Below are 20,818 nucleotides of genomic sequence, written 5' to 3'. Positions count from 1 at the left end.
ATGTTTAGAACACTCACTGTTGTTTCATGTTGAAATCAACAATGTTTTTTAATTCCTGACTCCGTAGTGTTCGCAGAGGTTAACAATTCAGATTCTTTACTGGCCTTACCACAAAAACGCACAGACAACAATCACTAAATCAGATCACACTATTCTTGGTGTTTAGCTCCAGTTTGCATGCCAAAAACACAAGCTAAGTACATAATGATAGCAATATAGAAGCAATACAGGATTGCTGGGGTTTTAACACAAACAACACAAACTCTAATGAAGTTAAATCATACATTTTAATGAAATAATTCTGGCATAAAGTTGAGGATTTGTCAATATGCTATCTAAAGAACAAAGAAACACAGGCAAGAAACAGAGCAGTGGATCAAGATAACAAGAGACTGGCTCAGTGCCTGGGCGAGGGTCTGCCTGAGGAAGGCTGGGGCAGACGATGTTTAGCCATCTCTACATCCATATCAACAAAGGTGTACATGTTGTAGTGGTGGTGCTGCAGGTTCTTGTATGTTGTGTTTTCAAAGGGTTCAGGCTCTGGCTCTTTCTCCAATGCTTGTTCTGAGAAAATGGAAAATGTAAGCGATTACATTTAAAACGTGAAACTAACAAATGTTTACATCAAGTGAACAAGAAAATGATGTTCACAATCTACTCTTGAAAAGGATTTAATTAAACCTTTCATGGTGTTACAGTAATCACTACAGAATAAAACTCCTGGTGGTCCTTTACATCACAGGGAAGATCTTAACTATATACTTCTAGTGAAGTAAATCAGATTTACAATATACTGCACATTGTTGTGTCATTATGCTAATTTTCATGATGAACATTGATGTTCTAAAAATAACCTAAACATTTGTAATAACCACTAGACATAAATAACAAATAACACCCAATATTTATAAATCTTAACACTTATTTGTTAATAGAGGAAAATGCATTCAACAAAGTATTAAGAAAGAATTAATGTGTAACAGAGAGGCATCTCATTCTAATTTGAACCATTCCCAATTTAAAAACAATAATACAGGATACTGAACAGCTCAAAAATAATAAAGTAAAAGAGACCTAAGAAGGGGTAAAAAAGAGATGATTGACAAATACTATAAAAATCTGCCAATTGTAGCAATACATTTTTCTGTTGTACTTAAGTATTTTACACCATTTGTTCCTGTACATAAGGTATTATCAGGTACATCTTGGGGCAGTTTCCCGGACAGGGATTATTTTAAAACAGCACTTGGCCTTAGTTAAATTAGGCCATTTAAGTCATTGTTAAAAATGTATTTTACAAAAAACATTACTGGTGTACATTTTGAGACGAGACAAAACCATCACACTGATATATTTTAAGATTAGTGATTTCAAGTTGTTTTGTATCAAGAAACCTCTAACATTTAAATTAGTCTGGGACTAGCCTTAAACCCTGGCCGGGAAACTGCCCCAACAAATGAGAAAATTTAAGATGCAGTTTAGATTATAGAACGCTTCAGAAAATGTAAAAAATATTGATCCAACGCTGGTCCAAAACGCTGTAATAAATCCAACTGAATAAAAATGTTAAACAAAGATTTAAAACTTAACGTTAACTTTAAATTTATAAATGAAAACGGGAAGTGCTTCTAGACAGGGGTTTACTCATTGCGAAGTGGTGTATAATTTATACAGAAACCCAAAATCTTTTTAACCCTTCAACGTCTATACAGGGCATTCACTAGGGCTGTTTGACTCAGAATGTTTGGAGTCGATTCAGATTCCAATTCCAATTCCTGATTTGGGATGTTTACATTTTTAATGCAACAACATTTTCTAAGCTGTCTCTTTTTTACATCTATTAATTGTTTATTGTTTCTATAACAAAAAACCTTAACCAAATATGTCGATCTTGTCCTGCAATTCCAATGTGTCAGAAATAATCTAAATCAATTTCAATCTCACTTGTGTCACTATGCGACATATATAAATCAGGCCACAGAATCAGCAGACCCACTTGGAAAGAAGTAACATGGTTAACTGGATGTTGACTTTGCAGACAGAGCAATTGTAAAATCATTTCAAGCCAACACCCTGAGTACATTTATTTGTTCCAGGGAGAATTAAATGCAAGAGAGCCTGCCATGCAGAGTCATGCAAATTTAAGAGAGTTAATAAATTAACTTTAAATTAAAACCGACTGAGATAAGACATAGCAAAGCCACATGAGAAGAGCATTAGCAGTGCCACTGTAGCAATGAAAGATTGTTTTCTAAAAAGAATGAGAAGAATGTGTTTCTGTAGTGATGGATCAACAGAGAGAAACAGAGTTTAGATGAGGTGTGGTGTACCCTCAGGTGCTTCCGCAACGGTCTCAGCCAGGGACTGAGCAGCCACAGCATCAGCAGCAACAGGTGCAGGATCTCCAAGTTCTTCTGAAGAGGCCGTCTCAATTTTTGTTGCATTAACATCTTTAACCACCATCTCTGATGTAGCCTCACGTTCAGGTATAGACACAACTTCTTGAACAGACTCAGAAACATCATCTCCAGAAGCATCGGCAGCTACTCTATATTCAGCAGTTGTATTGGCAACTTCTTGAGGGCTGCACTCTACAGTAACCTCTGGAACGACTTTAGGAGAAGTTTTGACACCAGCAGGCTGTTGTTCCTCTTCTTCCACAACATTAGCTATGGTTTCAGACTCATTTTCCACAATATTTTCAGAAGGAGCTGTTTTAACTTCTGCAGCACTGTCCACCATCTCATCTGGGGAGACATCAATGGATTCACCGGTAACTTCAGGAATTGCTTCCATCATGGAGGAGGATATTACAGGGGCAGGGTCAACTAGGGTCTCCCCCGAGCCAACTGCTTCAGTGCTTGTGGTAGGCACTCCTTTAGCTTGAGCATATTTTGGGGATTTCTCAAATGAGGCACTAGGTGTAATAACTGATTCAGACTCAACATTATTTTCTACTTGTTTACTTGTGAGAACTCCCTCTGGTGCTTTCTCTTCAGACTTGACCACCGTTTCAGTCTTTGATTTATCATCATCAGAATCAGACTCGGAATCACTTGAGGATGAGGAAGAAGTGTCCTCCTGATCTTGATGTACTTCTGCCTTAACATCAGAGGCCTGCGTTCTGTTACTTGCTGCAGAGACCTTATCAGCAGGGTGGCCTTCAGGGATTTCAACATCGCCAGTAGAAATTGCTTCATCAACTTCCTTGGTGAAATGTTCATTAGCTTCAGTCACAGACTGGGATGTCAGAGGTTGATGTTCTGTTGTGTCAGCTGGGGCCACCATCGTCTCAGTTTTCACAACTTTTGCAGCAGAATCAGATTCACCTAATGCTATGTCTTTAGGAAGAAATCCAGTGGCAGACAGCTTGGAAGGGAAGGCAACTGCAGGCTTGTAGGCTAGAAGAGAGGCCCTCTCCCCGGCCTCTTTGGCTGAGAAAACGGCAAACGGGATAAAATATATGAGAAGGTTTTTGTATGCATCTGAGAAACCCTCTTGTTATGTTGAACCGTTATCTCTGTGAACACCATAGTGAGGAAACAAACACCCTGCACAGAGGCCACAAAGCATCTTTCCACAACGCCCCAGGTGTAATGTACAAAATAGCCACCTAAGTTCTCTATTTAAGTGGATGAAGTCTTGTTGTCTGAAACTGATATGAACCTTAACGTACATGTAGTTATGTAATTATGTAATCATGCTGCAGACAGACCCATGAGTAGAAATGAATGGTTGTAATTCTGGACACATTAGGGGGAAAGCACACAAACAGTTAGAAGGGATGTACATGGTAAAAAGGCATGCGCTTACTCTTACTAGCAGCTTTTGCCTTCTTTGGTGTTTTGGGAGGGGCATCCGCTTTAGTGCACAATGCTGCAACAAATGGGGTCTTCTGTGTGCCCCCGATTTCACGCAGGAGACACTACGTGAATATAGAAAGTCATATGAAAACTATACGCTGCCAATTAATGACAATAAGAGATCAAGACTAGTATACCCTAAATATGTTTACAGAAAAAAGCCAATTTCGATAAAACTACTTATATATATATATATATATATGCAGCTTATGTTCATCCATTTATTTTATAATTTACCCACCCTCAAGACTATTTGCCTAACATCTACGTTGCCCTATCAGCTTTCAACGCTGATTGTAGTTACAAACACTCGTAATGTCTTCACCTGCGAATGACGTTTTATCTATCCGCGCCATTCGCTTAGCGTTATATTAAAACATTTAAACAACATGTTTGTAAAAATTCAACAAGATTAGTGCCAATTACCTTGAGAGACCCAAGTCGACCTAACCTAAGAAGGGACGTCGCCATCTTTGTTCTACTATTATTATTGTCCGGCGGAAGATTCCGCCCACGATCGATAGTTCCTGTATAAGTCATGTCATTGAAATTTAAAGCAAATACTTAATGTCTGTTTTACCGATTTGTAATTACTTAAGTAGTTGTACTTGTAGAAATATGTAGACTTGTTTGACAAAGAACCAAACAAACTGTGTGGGCCCTTCATTCATTCTGAATGTCATGGTCACGTTCCAGGTGTAAAAAATTCGTCTTATTGTGCAACCTTTTTACATCATGTTACAAATGCCCACAATCAGTATGCCCTCCTATAAAAAAACAATATCTGTCATTCTTGGAAATCAATGTTAAACTCAGTTTGACTGTAATGGACTGGCCACTGTCCAGGGCTCCGTTTCCAAAAAGCATCGTAAGCCTAAATTGATCGTAAAAACGATCGTAGGAGTGATCTTAATATTAAGGCCTGTTTCCCAAAAGCATCGTAACTAAGTAACAATTGAAAATGAGTGCTCTGGAGTAATTGTAAGCTGTAAGTGTATCGTAAAACAGAGTTATGAGGTCACCTACAGGACAACCGGCAGATTACATCTTTAACTTTATTCAAGTGCATTGTGATAATATAAGGTTTTGATTGTACTTAATTGTACTTTTTTTAATGAGGGCAGGTAACAAACAAAGAAAATACAAATACACATCTAAATTAAATTACAGCAAAAAATGAATAAAATAAGTAATGTAGGAAATACTTTAAAGACTGGGAAAAATAGAGATAAACACAAAAAAATCTGTCAATGACTTGCTGACGTGCACGAAAACCAGCCATGTATTGAGCATTTCTTGGTTGGCCAGCATGTGGTCCAATGCCATCTTCGTCGTCGTCCTCCTCCTCCACCACCACCTCTTTATCCCTGTTAAGTAAGGGCACTCTCATCTGCACCGTAATGTTGTGCAACATAGCGGTTACTATTATTACTGCACAGCACTTTTGTGGAGCAAACAGAAGACCACCGCTGGACTGGTGAATAGCCCGAAAGCGCAGCTTCCACCTCCCTATTGTGCGTTCCACACTACTACCCCAGGACCCCAAACGGGATAAGCAATATAGATGATGGCTAGATGAATGTTTGATAATCATTTTAAAAATAAGAACAGTTTTACACAGAACACGTGTGGCTCAGTTTATTCAGCTCTTTCCCCAAACAATTCAACTTACTGACAGCAAGCAAACAGCTTATATTTCACAGCTACACCATACTCTCGTCCACAGGTGCATCACATAAACCAAAAATTGCTATAGACTCACATGTATCTCACAATATATTCAGGTTTACAGATGAAAGACAATTGACAAAATGCACAGGAGAGGTTCGCAAAAATACAGATGATTTACTTGGAAGACACTTCATCAAATTTAGGCTCTGTGAATAGAGAAATCAATATATTAGTTCAAGTTGTTTTGTTTAGGACAAACAGAACCAAGAGAAGTTAAGAAAAATTCACTGCAATAGTTACGAATAAGAAAATTAGTTCAAGGAAGTCACATTGTTTTTGTCTTAGATTGCTGTGGACTTAGAAGTTTTGAAACTAACAGAACTTCCTATACAATCAGATTTATTTAATTTTATTGTTGACATACCAGGGAATTTGAAATCTGGAAATGAAGTCAGGTCACCACCACCATACAGCCGCTGTAGTTTTGTTATTTCCTCAGCTAGAGCCTTTTGGTACTCAGGGCCTGCATCAACTAGACCGCCAGCAGCACTGAGTAAACATAAAGGAGCAGTTTTCCAGACATGGATAAGCTTAAACCAGGCCTTGGTTAAATTAGAACCGTAGAAAGTAATAAATTGCTAATATAAACATTGTTGTTTTTAAATGTACTAAACAAATAAGTAATTTGCCACTTTTAATAAAAGATGAGAGATTATGAACACTTACTTGCTATTTGTGGTGTAGTCACGAATTGAATGTAGGAAAAGATTCTGAATAGGGTCCAATCCAGCTAAGTCAAATGAAAAAGAAACAATTACTGAATATATCTTTAAAAATACCAGTACATATGAATTGTACACTAAAAGTATGTCTTTAGCCCTCATGCACAAGAAGTGTCTAGTGTGGCCACAGTGAAAGATATACTGGACAAAGGAGGTAAAGAATTGAGTCAAGGAACAGGTCAGGCTGTGAGTAACTACTACAAAGGTTGCATCTTCACTGAAATGAAAAGGAAGCAGTTTATACCACAATAGTAATGAGACACTGTATATTTACCATAGAGAAATAAATGTTATATTCAAGCAGTTGTTGTTGTACACTCTCATAATATGATGCTTCCATTCCACATACAGCAAACAGAGTGCAAACTCAATCTCACCGAATTCACCACATACCACATTGGGAAAGTGGGTAAGAAATAACAGACATTTCAGATTCATCTCTCACACAGACCACCACAGGAAAAGATAAAAGGATAATTAACTGATATCATACAAACCCCTGGGAAGAAGAGTGATACATTGAGAAAAGTGTGTTTGTGTAAGGAGAGAATATGGTTGCTTTAACATGTTATCATACAGTTAAAAAGTTTCCTTTTTACATTTAACATAAAAATAAACTAACTGAAACTTTAACAAAAAGAAAAGTAACTGACAAAGTTTTCCATTACATTTACAAAGCAGAGAAATCTGGAATTTAGTTTAAATACAGATAAATACACTAGAACAAACTATGTACACTATGTGGGGGGTTGGGATGGAGGGTAAATATCGACACAAGGAACAATGGGGAATGTATGCTATGATTTAGAACGCTGATAAAAAATATAAACCAGGAGAGCAAAGGAAGGCAAAAACATAAAATAAACATTTACATTAATTAATGGGTGAATATCTGAAACATGAAAAACAAATGTATTAGGAGTGTTAAGGAGTCAAATGAATAAAAAAAGTGAAAATACCAAATTATGCAATGAAGAAAAAGCATTGCATAACATGTTGAAGAGTCAAAAATCTGCAAGCAAACACAACTGACGCGGGCATGCACAGAGACGGATGACAGAGGAAGAGACTACATTCTATGTTCATGGACAGAGAGTAATAGGATCAACACAAAATCCACTGTCTAGTCTTGCTGACTAAAACCTTGAAAGAGTCAAGCCTGGTGCATACTGTGCGTTTTATTTTGTCTGACTGCTGCTTTTCATAATATAATATGAATAAAAGGATAAAAACAACAACAGTCTTTTCAAGAACAGTCATTGTTTTGTGACAGACTGTATAGAAATAGATGTGTTTCAAAGTTTAATACATTGCAAGAACTCTGCACTTATAAATATAAACATTATGGCCTAATTATTTTTTTTTGATGTTTCCGAATTACTCTAGACTACTAAAACGTAGCGAAGGCTGGACTGTGTGCACTGGGTGTAACTCAAGTGTCTGTTGCTGCAGTATTGCTTATGCAAGCTTTACTAAAGCTATATGTGCTATAATGCCTAACAAAGTATGAACAGATAAAATGTAGAAAGTGCATTTTGATATTTACACTACTTTAGCTAGTATCATTACAAATAGTTAAAAAAACAAAATGAGAAAAAAAACAGCTGTTAAAATCGTTGTGTCCCATATTATGAAAGAGAGAGGTTATAGGGATATGGAGTATACCCTCTGGTGACTCCCCAGCCGGAACATCAGCAGCATCTGTGACCACAGGGGCATAATCTATCAGCTCTTCAGCAGGAGCTGTATCTGTAACAGGGGAAGCTTCAGCCACAACTTCTGCCGCAACTTCAGTGACAGCCTCTACAACAAGGGCATCAGATTCGGCTGCAGGGGCATCGGCAGCAGCAGTGGCTTTGTCTGCAGGAGCTGCTGCTTCGTCTGCAAGGGCTTCCACTGAAGGGGCAGCGGCTTCGACTGAAGGGGCTTCGGCTGAAGGGCCAGTGGCATCGGCTGCAGGGGCTTCGACTGAAGGGGCAGGGGCATCGGCTGCAGCGGCTTCAAATGAGGGGGCAGGGGCTTCGGCTGCAGGGGCTTCGGCTGCAGGGGCTTCGGCTGCAGGGGCTTCGGCTGCTGGGGCTTCGGCTGCTGGGGCTTCGGCTGCTGGGGCTTCGGCTGCTGGGGCTTCGGCTGCTGGGGCTTTGGCTGCTGGGGCTTCGGCTGCTGGGGCTTCGGCTGCTGGGGCTTCGGCTGCTGGGGCTACGGCTGAGGGGGCTACGGCTGAGGGGGCAGCAGCAGGTGCTTCAGCTGTAGGAGTCAGACTAGTGGCAGATTTAGCAGCTTCAACAGTAGGAATGGTGGCTGGTGCTTCTGCTGCTGCAGGAGCGGCAGTTATATGGTTGGCAGCAGATGCAACTTCTGTGGATGCAGCAACAACTGTAGGCTCCTTCTTGGGGAATTCCACGAACGCTCTGTGCTGGACAAGTGTCTCAATATCGAAGTATGTTTTTGGGGCTGCTTTTTCTAGGATGGAGGGGGAAGCAGGGTAAATATACAAATTTTATCATTTCATTAACATTTTCAGACCCAAAGGAGACAATTTCAAATCACAGAGCAAAACAACTTACCCAGCAGATCAGCATCCACTGAGGTAGTGGATCTTTAATCTTATTATTTTGACTCAAGTAAAACAAAATGTGAACTCTTGCTTACATAAAAAGCAAAGCCTCTTCATAGAAAAAAATCATGTTGTGTAAATAAAATCATAAAGTCTTTCCTAAATATTTAAAAATATAAAATTTTGTGTTCAACAGAACCAAAATATACAATAGGGCCATTCCGTCTTAACTCAAACAGAGATCCCCGGCTCAATTGTTTTTTGAAGCAGAGCCAACATCTGAAGTGATGAAAGCCAACATATTAAAGTACATGGATGAATATTTACGGAGTAATCCACGGAGTTGTAAAGGGGGGGGTAAAAAGGAAAATCTTCACCTTAAATTTGGAGCCAAATTAAAAGAGGTAAAAATGACATGAGAAATATCCCAGCTTTATTTTATTTTTACACAGTAAAACAGCCAAGGGTTGACGACCCCTGGTACAATGCAATGTAATTCGCTTTGGATAAAAAGGTCTGCTAAATGCAAAAAAGTTTACGTTAAAATAAAAAATTTGAACCGGGGAAATATTTGTATTTGGTAGATTTAACACCAAATTACCCAATGTTTATTTCTACTATAGTAGTGAATGATGTTCCAGAACTGAAAATTGCTAACATGCTTCCAAATATCGTTTTTTGTGTTTAACAGAACAAATACATTTATACAGGTCTGGACCAACTTCAAGATGAGTAAATGGTGACAGAATAAAATGTTTGGGTGAACTGTCCCTTTATAGCTGGTGGGGCTATAACAGCCTTAGCCAACAGATTGTAATGTTGTGCCATACGAGACCAGTGGCACTGAGCGTGCATTTCAGTGTAGGCAGTCATGGCCTAATGGCTAGAGAGTCGGACTCGTGACCAGAAGGCTGCCGGTTCGATTGGTTGAGGCGCATGGACACAGCATTGGCTGCGAGATGACCTTTCAACAATGCAACACACACCCAGGTCTGATCAACCTGCGGTGGGCCTCCCTTGGTTGAGGGGTGTCTTGTGATAAAGGGCCGAAACACCCAATGAGGCTGAGGTGCACAACTGACAAAGGGCATTATCAGCAGCACCAAAAGGCATCTTTCACCCAGGATAATAGTACTATTATGCGAATCTAAGGCACAAGATTTCACCACTAGAGGTCGCAAAGAAATAACAAAAGCGTAGTTTGATAAACTGTAAAGGAAGGTGGAATTATGCAAGTTGTTGTCTTCAACTCCACTGCTGATGGAAATCAATACAAATACAATAATCACATTAAAATATGAAATTACGTTTTACAACGTTCAAACAACAGTGTGCTGTGCTAATCAACTATCATTATTATCATTCTGCAAAGCATGAAGTTGACCACACCAAGGATTTTTACAACAGTTAAAACAAAAATGGAAAATAAAACTCAAATGACACCATTAACGGTGCAACGAGGAGGAACATTTACAATTATTATAGGCAAACACTGGTTGAAAACATTTGGGATGTTTTTGCTATAAGATATCCATAGACCACTAGCACAATGTATATTTTGTTTACTTGCGTCTTACATTATTTTACATTTCAACATTAAAATTACCCATAAACGTATTTTTGTCAGTGGGGAGACACATCCCAGCCCTTTGGCTTCATCAGATTCGTTTCAATGAACAAAGGGAGTGGCTTAAACTATAAATGCTCATCCATGCAGCACAGTCCTTGATTCCGATGTCAATGTGGCATATATACTGTAAGCTATGGGTCTATATATAAGAGGTCCAAATATACCACTTAGCATGTGATTGAAATGAACATCTGCCAGTATACCACCACACGATGTTCTCTTTCTCAGACACTGTCATGTGTAAGAACAAAGACAAAACAACGCCAATTATGGGGAGTGGGTCATAAGGTTATCTTCCTTCACATCACCAGTTTTACCTATATTATTAAATACATCAAGAAGTTTCCTTTTCATGTGAAAATCCACCCATTCCAGACAGAAATGTATGCTTTAGAAACAAAAACCCATCAATTTCTATACTTTAATATGAATGTTTAATCCCTCTTATACAAGTGTAATGATACTGTTTGGGAACGGGATCCTGTTCATCCTCATTCCAACCTAGCAATCATCTTTGTGTGTTCTGGGGTGTTGTGACATGTAAAGTTTTTTATATTTATAATTCATAGGCAGTTATATAACACCCAATTTTCTCAGAACTACGAGAATAAGTATAGCACTAACAAGTTGGAGAAATCTCGCTTAAACTTTGTTGAAAAAAATGTATCCTTTACAAATCAAATATACTTTTTGCCTTATTGTACCGGACACTCTACTTAACTACATACACTGCAAAAAGTCTTGTTTTTAATTAAAAAAATAAGAAATTTCAGTGAATTAGTGCTTAAAAAAAGCAAAGAATATCTGCCAATGGGGTATAAATTGTCTTGAATTAAAGTTGACCTTTTTCTTAGTCACTCAATTCAAGATTATTTTTCTTACCCCAGTGGCAGATATTTTTGCTTGTTTTAAGCACAAATTCACTGAAATGTCTTGTTTTACTAAAACCAGACTTAGTTTCTTAGGCCAGTTAGCTCATAAAGAAAATGCTTCTTGATTCAAGAATGTTTAGCCATTTTTACTGGAAAACAAGGAAAAAAGTAAATAAGTAATTTTTTTGCAGTGTATTTACAGGGAGCAGTTTCCTCAAAAATGAACATTCTGTCTTCATTTACTAACCCTCATCTTGTTCCAAATCTGTGTGAATGCATTTGTTCTCATGAACACTGAGAAAAATATTTTGAAGAATGCTTGTTACCATAGTAAGAAGAAATCGCTTTATAAATCTCTTTGTTCTGTTCAACACAAAAGAAGATACTTTGAAGAGTTTTGACTACCATTGTATTTTTTCCTACTATGGTAGTCAATGTTGGACAAGAATAGTTTGGTTACAAGCATTCTTCCAAACATCTTTCTCTGTGTTTATCAGAAAACAAATGAATACAGATTTGAAACAACTCGAGGGTGAGTAAATCAAGACAGAATTATAATTTTGGGGTGGGTAATCCCTTCAAGTATTGATATTTCTTATTGGATCACAAGCAAATGTGTTCTGTCTATAGCTATACTTAGTCTCTTAGTAAAGAAATGAATATCTATTGTAGTATTCTGGTTGTTCCATCACAGTGATGCACCAAATCGGTTGTAAAAACCTTTACTCATTTGGTTCCCCAATGGTGGAATGAATTGCCAGCCTCCACCCGAACTGCAGCATCCTTCACAACTTTCAAAAAACAGCTCAAAACATACCCGTTTTGCATTTATTTAACTAAAACTGTCTATGCCTTGTGTCTTAAACGAAAATCTTGTTGTTCGTTCTCTCCCTTGCTTACTCCAGCTTTAATCCTCCTAGTAGCATGGCCTTGTAAACTAACAGTACGGTTTAGCGTTTAGACAAAATGTTTATATGCTCTCCTACTTGTAAGTCGCTTTGGATAAAAGCATCTGCCAGGAAATTCATTTAGTATGCATGTTTATTTCCATGGTGTTATTCCTGTATGGCACATCTAGAGAGTGAACAAAATCTACTGCAGGTTTAGAAACTACAGCTGAGGTCAGAGGGCATGCATGAAGATGTCAGAGGTCTCTTTAAAAAAAACTCAGGTTGTCCCACGTATGACATTGAGATTAAGTCTTCCATCCCCCCAAATTAATAAATAACACCAATTACATTAGAAAATATAAAACGTAAGATACATGTTAGAAACATACCTTTGCTGGGTTTTTTGGACTTATTGTCCCCTGATTTTGTGCTCAGAGTGACAACAGGAACTCTTACAGAACTCTCTGCCAGCAGATACTATCAAACAAACAAGAAGATTCAAAGCACAGCAGTTCAAAAAACAGAATAACATATCGCATATTCATTATATTGAGGTGCAACCGTTTCAACAAGTATTTGCTGAAGTCTCAGAACGTATTCAGCAGAAAGTACATCGTGTTCCCATCGAAGTGAGCTAAATTCATATGTAATTCCGGGAATATTTGCAATACCGTTTATACTCAGCTGTCTAAGATATTTCATAAATCCAGTCTGAGTGGATATAATACCACAGTGATTTGCCACGTGAACTAGTTTGTCACAGATGGTCTCGGGTATGCGCACTTTCCGCCAATCATAAGATTAAATGTGCTTGTAAATCACTAAAACTTGCATGCATATTAATTAATTTCGCAAAAATTATTACATTACCTTTAGCGTTCCAATTCGTCCTACCCGAAGCAAAGAGACTGCCATGTTTTCTGCTGCCCTATGCCTATGAAGTAAAAAGTCGGATCGACATTATCCATCACAAACCTGACGTCTGCCTTTTAAAAACAAGAAATAGTTGCTTCATAAACAGAACGAGAAAGCTCGTTATTCGTGGACCGGACAGCAACAGATATAGGCTAATGCAACGTTAAACAATGATGAATGATCGTTACGCGCTAACGCTATATGATAAAAAATAACACATATCCATGTGAAATCATCAGATTTTCTGGATAATGTTTTGTTTGGTGCAGATATTATTACCTGAATTTCAGATATATTTAAATCAAAGTTCCAGTTTGTCTAAAACGACACTGAGCTGAAAGTAATAAGAGTACAACAACTTAACGTTAGCTGTGTTTAAATACTGTTCTTGCATTACGTTCACGCCCCCTCGCACACGCTGTGATTCTATAAATAATTAAATTGTTTACATTTTTTCCACAAAGGATTCATTTAACACTTGATGAAAACCATATTTAAACATGCACTTTGTAAACCAGGAATTAAATCGAACACGCCGATATATATATATAATTCCCTTCTACTCACTAGTAATGGCGACTTTCTCGTGACAAATTCCTGCACATTTATGCATGTGACGTATTAAACGTGCGACTGCGACTGACTCACACATGTGAGCACTGAGCAACAGTCATCATGGCAGTATTGCTTTCAAAAGGAGACTGGTTTGTTTCAAGCTGTTCTAGTACTTTAATTGCAATAAACCTTAAAAAGACAAGGTGAGTGGCTTGACGTGTGTCCTATTCAGCATTTAATTGAATTAGATATTTGCACGAACGTCTACCGTGGTATTAATGAGTGCTTTAATTTATAACGTTTGTAGATCTCAAAGTCTGCTTTATTATCAATTCTGGACCTGTGGATGTGGAGCATTTATATGAAGTTTATATGCACTCAAATGCTCGTTCTTCCATATTAATTTATAAATAGCAGAAATAATTAAACATAGGCGTATTGAATAGCGTAACACAGCTGTCCATTTGAATGGACCTGGAAATGTCATAATGCACGCATTTTGTATTTTGAAATGCATATCATTAAATCAAAGGTACTTGCGAAATCTGATTATATTATTGTATCCAAGCATAAAACCATTATATCCACAAAACCACAATACCAAAAACAATTTGTATACTTGTGCTTTTCTAGACTGGCATGTTTTTGTTATATTCATTCTTGTAAGTTATACATGCAAATAAAGAGAAATTGCATGTGAACTGGTTAACATGGTAACTCACTCCACTTGATCTTTGTTCTCATAGGGATTTGTTCGTGTTTGACTGTGCAAAAGCAGAGAAAAGACCTAAGGAAGCTGATGGCGATGAAAAAAGGTAACCTTTCCGTTAACTAGTGCTGTGTAATGGATTTTGAGTGTTGTGTATTTCATATTTGAACAGCGTTTGAAATTGCATACATAATAAAACTATTTTATTTCTGCATTTCAGTGGAGGAGGATCAGAGAAGGACAATGATAAGATTCTTGCATTTGCTGTCTCGGCATCCGGCAAACATGTAGCACTCACAGATGACCACAAACGTCTTGTTCTTTTCTCTACAGAGCCATCGTGGCAGTGCATGAGTACACGGTAATTTAATTTCAGTGGTAAATGTAATTTATTTGTAGTAGTGTTTACTTACTAAGTTATAGCTTGTTTTAAAGACTTTCTTCCTTGAAATGAAACATATCCTCAGAAATATTTAATGAAGAATAGACTGAGGTTGTTGTTCACCACAAATCTCTCCCCCCCGGTTTTGAACTGAACTATACAACATTTACATTTAGCAGACACTTTTATCCAAAGTGACTTACACAGAGTTCAGGGAGCAATAAGCAATATGTCATAAAAGAACAATAGTACTGGTACAAAGTTGCTTGTACAAAGTTACTAGTTTCAACAAGAGCTAGACCACTACCTGTCTGTCAAGTATTCGCCGAAGAGGTGTGTTTTAAGTAGTTTTTTGAAGGTTGACCGGACCGCATTAGAGAAAAATGTTCCACCAGGAAGGAGTTGATATATAAATGGCATTACCCATATTATTTATGTCAAACCTGAAACTGGTAGAGCTTTCAGCAGGGTTGTTGGTTTAAAATTTAACCTTTGGATAAAAATGTAATGACACTTTATTTGATTTCAAATGTTTTCCGGAAAGGAATGTTGTGCTTCTGTGTTTCATATAAGACAGTGTCACATGTGGGATGAGGGTGAGTAAATGATTTACTATTTCAGATTTGATTAAGACTGTGATTATATTCTTGTAGATGGGTTATGCGGAGATGCACTTCTGTTGTATTTACTCAAACTGAAGATGAAGTCTATGTGGCTGACAAGTCTGGTGATGTGTATTCATTCTCCGTTCTGGAGCCACAAAAACCAGGAGAGCTACAGCTGGGACATGTCTCTATGTTATTGGCTGTGGTAAGCGTGACATTTGGTTTTGTGCAACAGAACATTAATAAGCTCCACAGAATTAAAAAGCTTGGAATTCTTACACAATGTCTACTCGGGACGCGATTGACGTGACACGACAAAAAACATTAGAAACGCATTCGAAATATAGAACCCATTATCATTGACAATCCGGTGTAGACGTGGTGTAACTCAAACTCCACATATTCCCATTCTGCCCTGTCTGTTATTTTATTAACAATTTAATTTAAGTATGCTTTCAGCTACCAAATAATCAATAGTACTTTTTAATACAGATTTGTTTATAAATCAACTTTGTAGGTTGTATCCTATAAAATAGCCTTATCTCTTTTTAACTGATCGCGTTTTGTGTTTATCTCTACAGGCTCTTTCTCCAGATGATAAGTATATCATAACCGCAGACAGAGATGAGAAAATCAGAGTAAGCTTCCGGCTTCAACCATACAACATTCAGGCTTTCTGCCTAGGGCACAGAGAGTAAGGACAGTAGGAATTTGTTGTTGTCATATGGTTCATATTGTTTCTGGTTTGAATCTGATTTTGTTTTTACAGATTTGTCAGTGCATTGCTTGTGCCTGCAGGACACCCTGACTGTGTTCTCTCTGGCTCAGGGGTAAGCATGCTTTTACAATTCACTTTTTTTTATGATTAGGTTGCAATATCTGGTGGTGATGATTTTAGTTGATTTTAAATGTGTTACAGGATGGCACACTGAAGGTTTGGCATTATGAGACTGGTCGGAGGTTACAGAGCATTGACCTGAAGCAAATCATTTTGGACAACTCTAATGTAGACACGGAAAAGGTGACCCACATATGTTCTAATTTTCATGATACTCCGGCACGTATTTTGGGGGTTCTCATCTTAGTTCTGAATTGTATGATTGTCACAAAAGCACTACCAAAATGCAAAAACCTTAAGTAGACCTAGAAAATTCAGCCCAACCAGACCTGTGCTTTACTCCTCTATTATACATGCAGTGAGGGAAATAATGATTTGATCCCCTGTTGATTTTGTAGGTTTGCCTGCTTGCAAAGAAATGATGGGTGTATAATTTTTATGGTAGGATTATTTTAATTGATAGAAACCAAATATCAACCAAACAAATCTGGGGACATCTTTTATATAAAGGTTATAAATGTATTTGTTTTTCAGTGCATTTAAAATAAGTATTTGATCCCCTACCAACCAGCAAGAATTCTGGCTCCACAGATTATGTGCCTATATGGACCACAGATTAGTCCCGTCTTTTTGAAAAAGTACTCCTAAATCAGCTTATGTATATACAAGATGCCTACCATCAGAATTTCAAGACAGTTAAGACATCACGCCATGCCACAATAGATTGAAAACCTGAAGCGCCCGCCTTGCTCGTCTGAAGTTTGAAAATCAACATCAAAATGATTGTCTGTGAGATCAAAATTGTTTTTGGAGGGAGAGAAATGCTGACTATGACCACAAGAACACCATCCCTACAGAGAAGCAGTGTTGGCAACATTACGCTTTAGGGCTTTTCTCTGCTACGGGTACAGGATGACTTCACCGCATTGAGAGGCTGAGGGACGGGTCCGTGTACCGTAAAATCTTGGACGAGAATCTCCTCCCCTTAACTAGATCAATAAAGATGAGTCGTGGATGTTCCTTTAACATGACAAAGACCCAAAACATATTGCCAAGACAACCAAAGAGTGGTTTAAGGTGAAGCACATTAAATGTCCTAGCCAGTCTCTAGACCCTAGTCCTATAAAAGTCTGCTGAGCGACAGCCAAGAATCATTTAAGATTTACAGAGGAATGGGCTAAAATGTATCCTGACATATGTGCAAACCTGGTGACCAACTATGAGAAATGTCTTGCCTCTGTGCTTGCCAACAAGGGTTTCTCCACAAAGTACAAAGTTATGTTTTGCTCAGGGGTCAAATACTTTTTCACTGAATGAAATGCAAATCAATTTATAACCTTTTTATAAAAATGTACCCCTGATTTTTTTATATTCTGTCTCTTATCAGTTAAAATAAACCTACCATACTCATTATAGACCCTTCATTTCTTGAGGCAGGAAAACTTAAAAAATCAGCAGGGGATCAAATAATTATTTCCCTCACATGATCTCGGCTCCAGTCAAATAAAAACTGTCCAACACTTTCAGTTGTGTTTAATTTGAACTTATCACTTATTATACCTTAATGCAAATCTTAAACATATGCTATATAGAGTGTTTTTTAATTAAATGTAACCCAAGTGTTTAACATGTTAAAGGAGAAGTTCATTTTCATGATAATTTACTCACCCCCATGTCATCCAAGATGTTTATTTATTTGTTTGTTTGTTTCTTTAGTCAAAAAGAAATTAAGATTTTTGATGAAAACATTCCAGGATTTTTGTCCATATAGTGGACTTCAATGGACTCCAAACGGTTGAAGGTCAAAATTATAGTTTCAGTGGATCTTCATGGGCTTTAATTGATACCAGACGATGAATAAAGGTCTTATCTATCGAAACGATCGGCCATTTACTTGAGAAAATAAAAATGTATATACTTTATAAACACAAATGCTCGCCTTGCTCTGTTCTGCGATGCACGTTCATGACTTCACGTAATACCTGGTTACTTTGAAAAGGTCACGCTTGACATAGCGTTTATAAAGCATATACATTTTTATTTTTTTTTAAAAATGACGTTTGTTTGACTAGATAAACGATAAAATCATTTCACTAGATAAGACCCTTATTCATCGTCTGGTATCGTTTAAAGTCCTTTGAAGCTGTTCTGAAACTGTAAGTTGGACCTTCAACCATTTGTAGTCCATTAAAGTATGAAGAAAAATCCTGCAATGTTTTAATCGAAAACCTTAATTTCTTTTCGACAAAAGAAACAAACACATAAGCGTCTTGGATGACATGGGGGTGAGCCAATTATAATAAAAGTTAATTTTGAAAGTGAACTACTACTTTAATTTGACACCTGCTTTTAAAAATATACCAAGGTGTCTTCTTTTCTTAGAGGTTTGCTGTTAGCCGGATCATCAGCTCGCCAGATGGGCGACACATAGCTGTCCAGTGTGAGAGGTGTGTTCCTTTCATTAGTATCAATGTCTGTAGAATTCTGTTAAAACACTCTCAGACAAAACAAGTCTTTTGTAAGATGTTGCTCATCTACAGTTGAAGTCAAAAGTTTACATACCCCTTTGCAGAAAAAAATCACATCCCCGATTACTAATACTGTATGATGTTACCTGCACAATCAATGACAGTTTTATGTTTCGTCATAGTTGTTTAAGGGTTTCTTGTTAGAGTCATTAAACTGTCCACTGATTTCAAGAAAAATTATCCAGGTCCTCCAGAATATTTTCCTTTTCAGCATTTCTGTATATTTGACTCATATCCAGCAGTAACAGTATGATGTTGCAAGTCACCTGTTTACATTCAAGAGACTCGTATACAACTATTACAATAGATCATAGAAACATTCAGTGATGCTCATAAAGGCAACCCAACTCAAAGTCAGGTGGGTGTAATCTGCTGAAAATGTTTTTTGTGTAAATTGTTTACATTTAATTTCCTGAGAAGCATATACTTTATGCATTTATATAGCTTCTGAAAGACATTACTAAATAAAAAAGTAAATATATAATCAAAATAATAATAATAATAATTTTACACCCAAAAACATACATTTTCAGCATTTTCCAGGTTCTGCAAAGAGGTTTGTTAACTTCAACTGTATGTCATTTTACATAAAAATGTTCATATTCATGTGTTTAGATTTCCCTCAGTTCAGCTGTTTCTGGTGGATGCTGGGACAGAGGTCTGCTTGAAGCCTGCTGAGAAAATTGTTCTTCCTCATGCTCCCTGGGACATGACCTTTGATTCACAATGCCATCTTTGGGTCTTACTGGAGAATGAAGACGTGAATGTGCTTCTGTATCAATACTCAGAAGAACACTGGGAGGTATACCCACTTTTAAGGCTTTCTTTTGATATACTAAAGGTAACTTTACTTTTACTGACTCATTTTGCTTGGCTATAGCTGTGTGATACAGAAACACCTGAATTGAACAGGGTCACTGAAGCATTAAAAGCCCAATGGAATGTCTTTAAGGGTAAGAAATACACTAAATATCATTGTTACAGAGAAAAAAATAACAGGCTACAATTTGATTCTTTGACTTAACCAAATTGTATTGTCATATCAAGACTACACATATATCTACACAATTAACATGTAAACATATCTGAACTTTGATCTCTTAGATTCAAATGCTGCATTCTGTCTTGTTCACAGGTTCTGTGGGGCTGGAAAGTCAGTTTAAGCACTTATATAAGGTGAACTTTGACAACATGGCATCATATTTACAGAAGAAACAGCAAAGACTAGAAAAGGAAAGCAATAAGAGAGCAGCAGCAAATGGCTCTAAATCCAATGTGACTGAAAAAAGAAGTAAAATGGAGAGGGATTCTGTGCTACAAAACACCGACTAAATAAGAGGCTTACTTTTACATTTGCTATCATATAATAACAATGATTATTTTATTTGTATTACTGTTTAAATTGTTTTTCATTTTTTTAAACAGAAGCTGTATCATTGTGTGTTTTGGCCATTAGATGTCACTATAATTTCTGTTATGCTCAGTTAATAAGCAGCAATGATGGTGGCTGTACTTTTTATGCAGCCAAAAGAACATGAATAAACATTTATTAAAATACAGAGTGCTTTTAAAATGACACCCACTGCTGTTTGTTAAAAGTTAGACTTTAATTTTCAAGTAGAAGTGTCTACAAATCTGTACATCCTGTATAATAGTTATTCTTATACAAAATCAAAAAACCCACCACAAATAAAGACTCATTCAAGTTCACGCCTGAGCTGTACAATGTTCAATTCCCTGAAAGATGCTTTGGATTTTCTGAGATGTCACTCAGTGTCCATTTTGTACCAACTGTTATGAGGATTACAGCTGAAAAAAAACATTAGATTTCACAAAAATTAACTTTAAAATGATTATAATAATACTAATTATAAGTACTTTTGGAAACTGACCTCATTTCTTTTTTCCTCCCAATGTTACATTTTCACTCATCTTTTTCTGTACCTGTAAAAATTTGGCATAATAAAATAAATTGGAACTGATAATTCTGGTTACAAGGCATATGTCACAAACGTGCTCGC

At 37.2% G+C, this 20,818-nt stretch overlaps 3 protein-coding genes across 4 annotated transcripts in view; 1 reads left to right on the top strand and 2 right to left on the bottom strand.

Annotated features, from left to right (window-relative positions):
• Positions 1-98: 98 nt before the first annotated feature.
• On the bottom strand, positions 99-13,757 carry LOC306899028 (uncharacterized protein). The gene is made up of 12 exons (XM_079464980.1): positions 13,460-13,757; positions 13,136-13,199; positions 12,655-12,742; positions 7,982-8,779; positions 6,261-6,324; positions 5,959-6,083; positions 5,713-5,740; positions 5,127-5,230; positions 4,290-4,426; positions 3,814-3,925; positions 2,331-3,434; positions 99-564 (listed from the first exon to the last, which is right to left on the bottom strand). Exons 2-12 carry the CDS (start codon positions 13,178-13,180, stop codon positions 398-400), a joined length of 2,772 nt encoding a protein of 923 aa, XP_079321106.1. The 5' UTR covers positions 13,181-13,199; positions 13,460-13,757; the 3' UTR covers positions 99-397.
• On the top strand, positions 13,639-20,727 carry wdr4 (WD repeat domain 4). The gene is made up of 11 exons (XM_079463970.1): positions 13,639-13,938; positions 14,482-14,550; positions 14,665-14,805; positions 15,480-15,636; positions 16,013-16,125; positions 16,201-16,261; positions 16,351-16,452; positions 18,652-18,716; positions 19,413-19,599; positions 19,678-19,750; positions 19,933-20,727. The coding sequence occupies exons 1-11, from the start codon at positions 13,856-13,858 to the stop codon at positions 20,127-20,129; spliced, it is 1,248 nt and encodes a 415-aa protein (XP_079320096.1). The 5' UTR covers positions 13,639-13,855; the 3' UTR covers positions 20,130-20,727.
• The window catches only part of pde9aa (phosphodiesterase 9aa), a gene marked incomplete at its 5' end in the record, with an annotated part of 28,721 nt that continues 28,294 nt past the window's right edge, over positions 20,392-20,818 (bottom strand). For both annotated transcript variants that reach the window (XM_079463969.1, XM_079463968.1), the window contains 2 exons: positions 20,392-20,606; positions 20,690-20,741. In XM_079463969.1, the coding sequence (XP_079320095.1) occupies positions 20,691-20,741 (51 nt within the window). In that variant the 3' untranslated portion in view covers positions 20,392-20,606; position 20,690. The remainder of the gene's footprint in view (positions 20,607-20,689; positions 20,742-20,818) is intronic.

This window comes from Barbatula barbatula, assembly GCF_947034865.1.
Source record: "Barbatula barbatula genome assembly, chromosome: 9".
Lineage (NCBI taxonomy): Eukaryota > Metazoa > Chordata > Actinopteri > Cypriniformes > Nemacheilidae > Barbatula > Barbatula barbatula.
The sequence above is the reverse complement of the archived record's forward strand: the minus strand, read 5'-3'. Positions and strand labels throughout refer to the sequence as shown.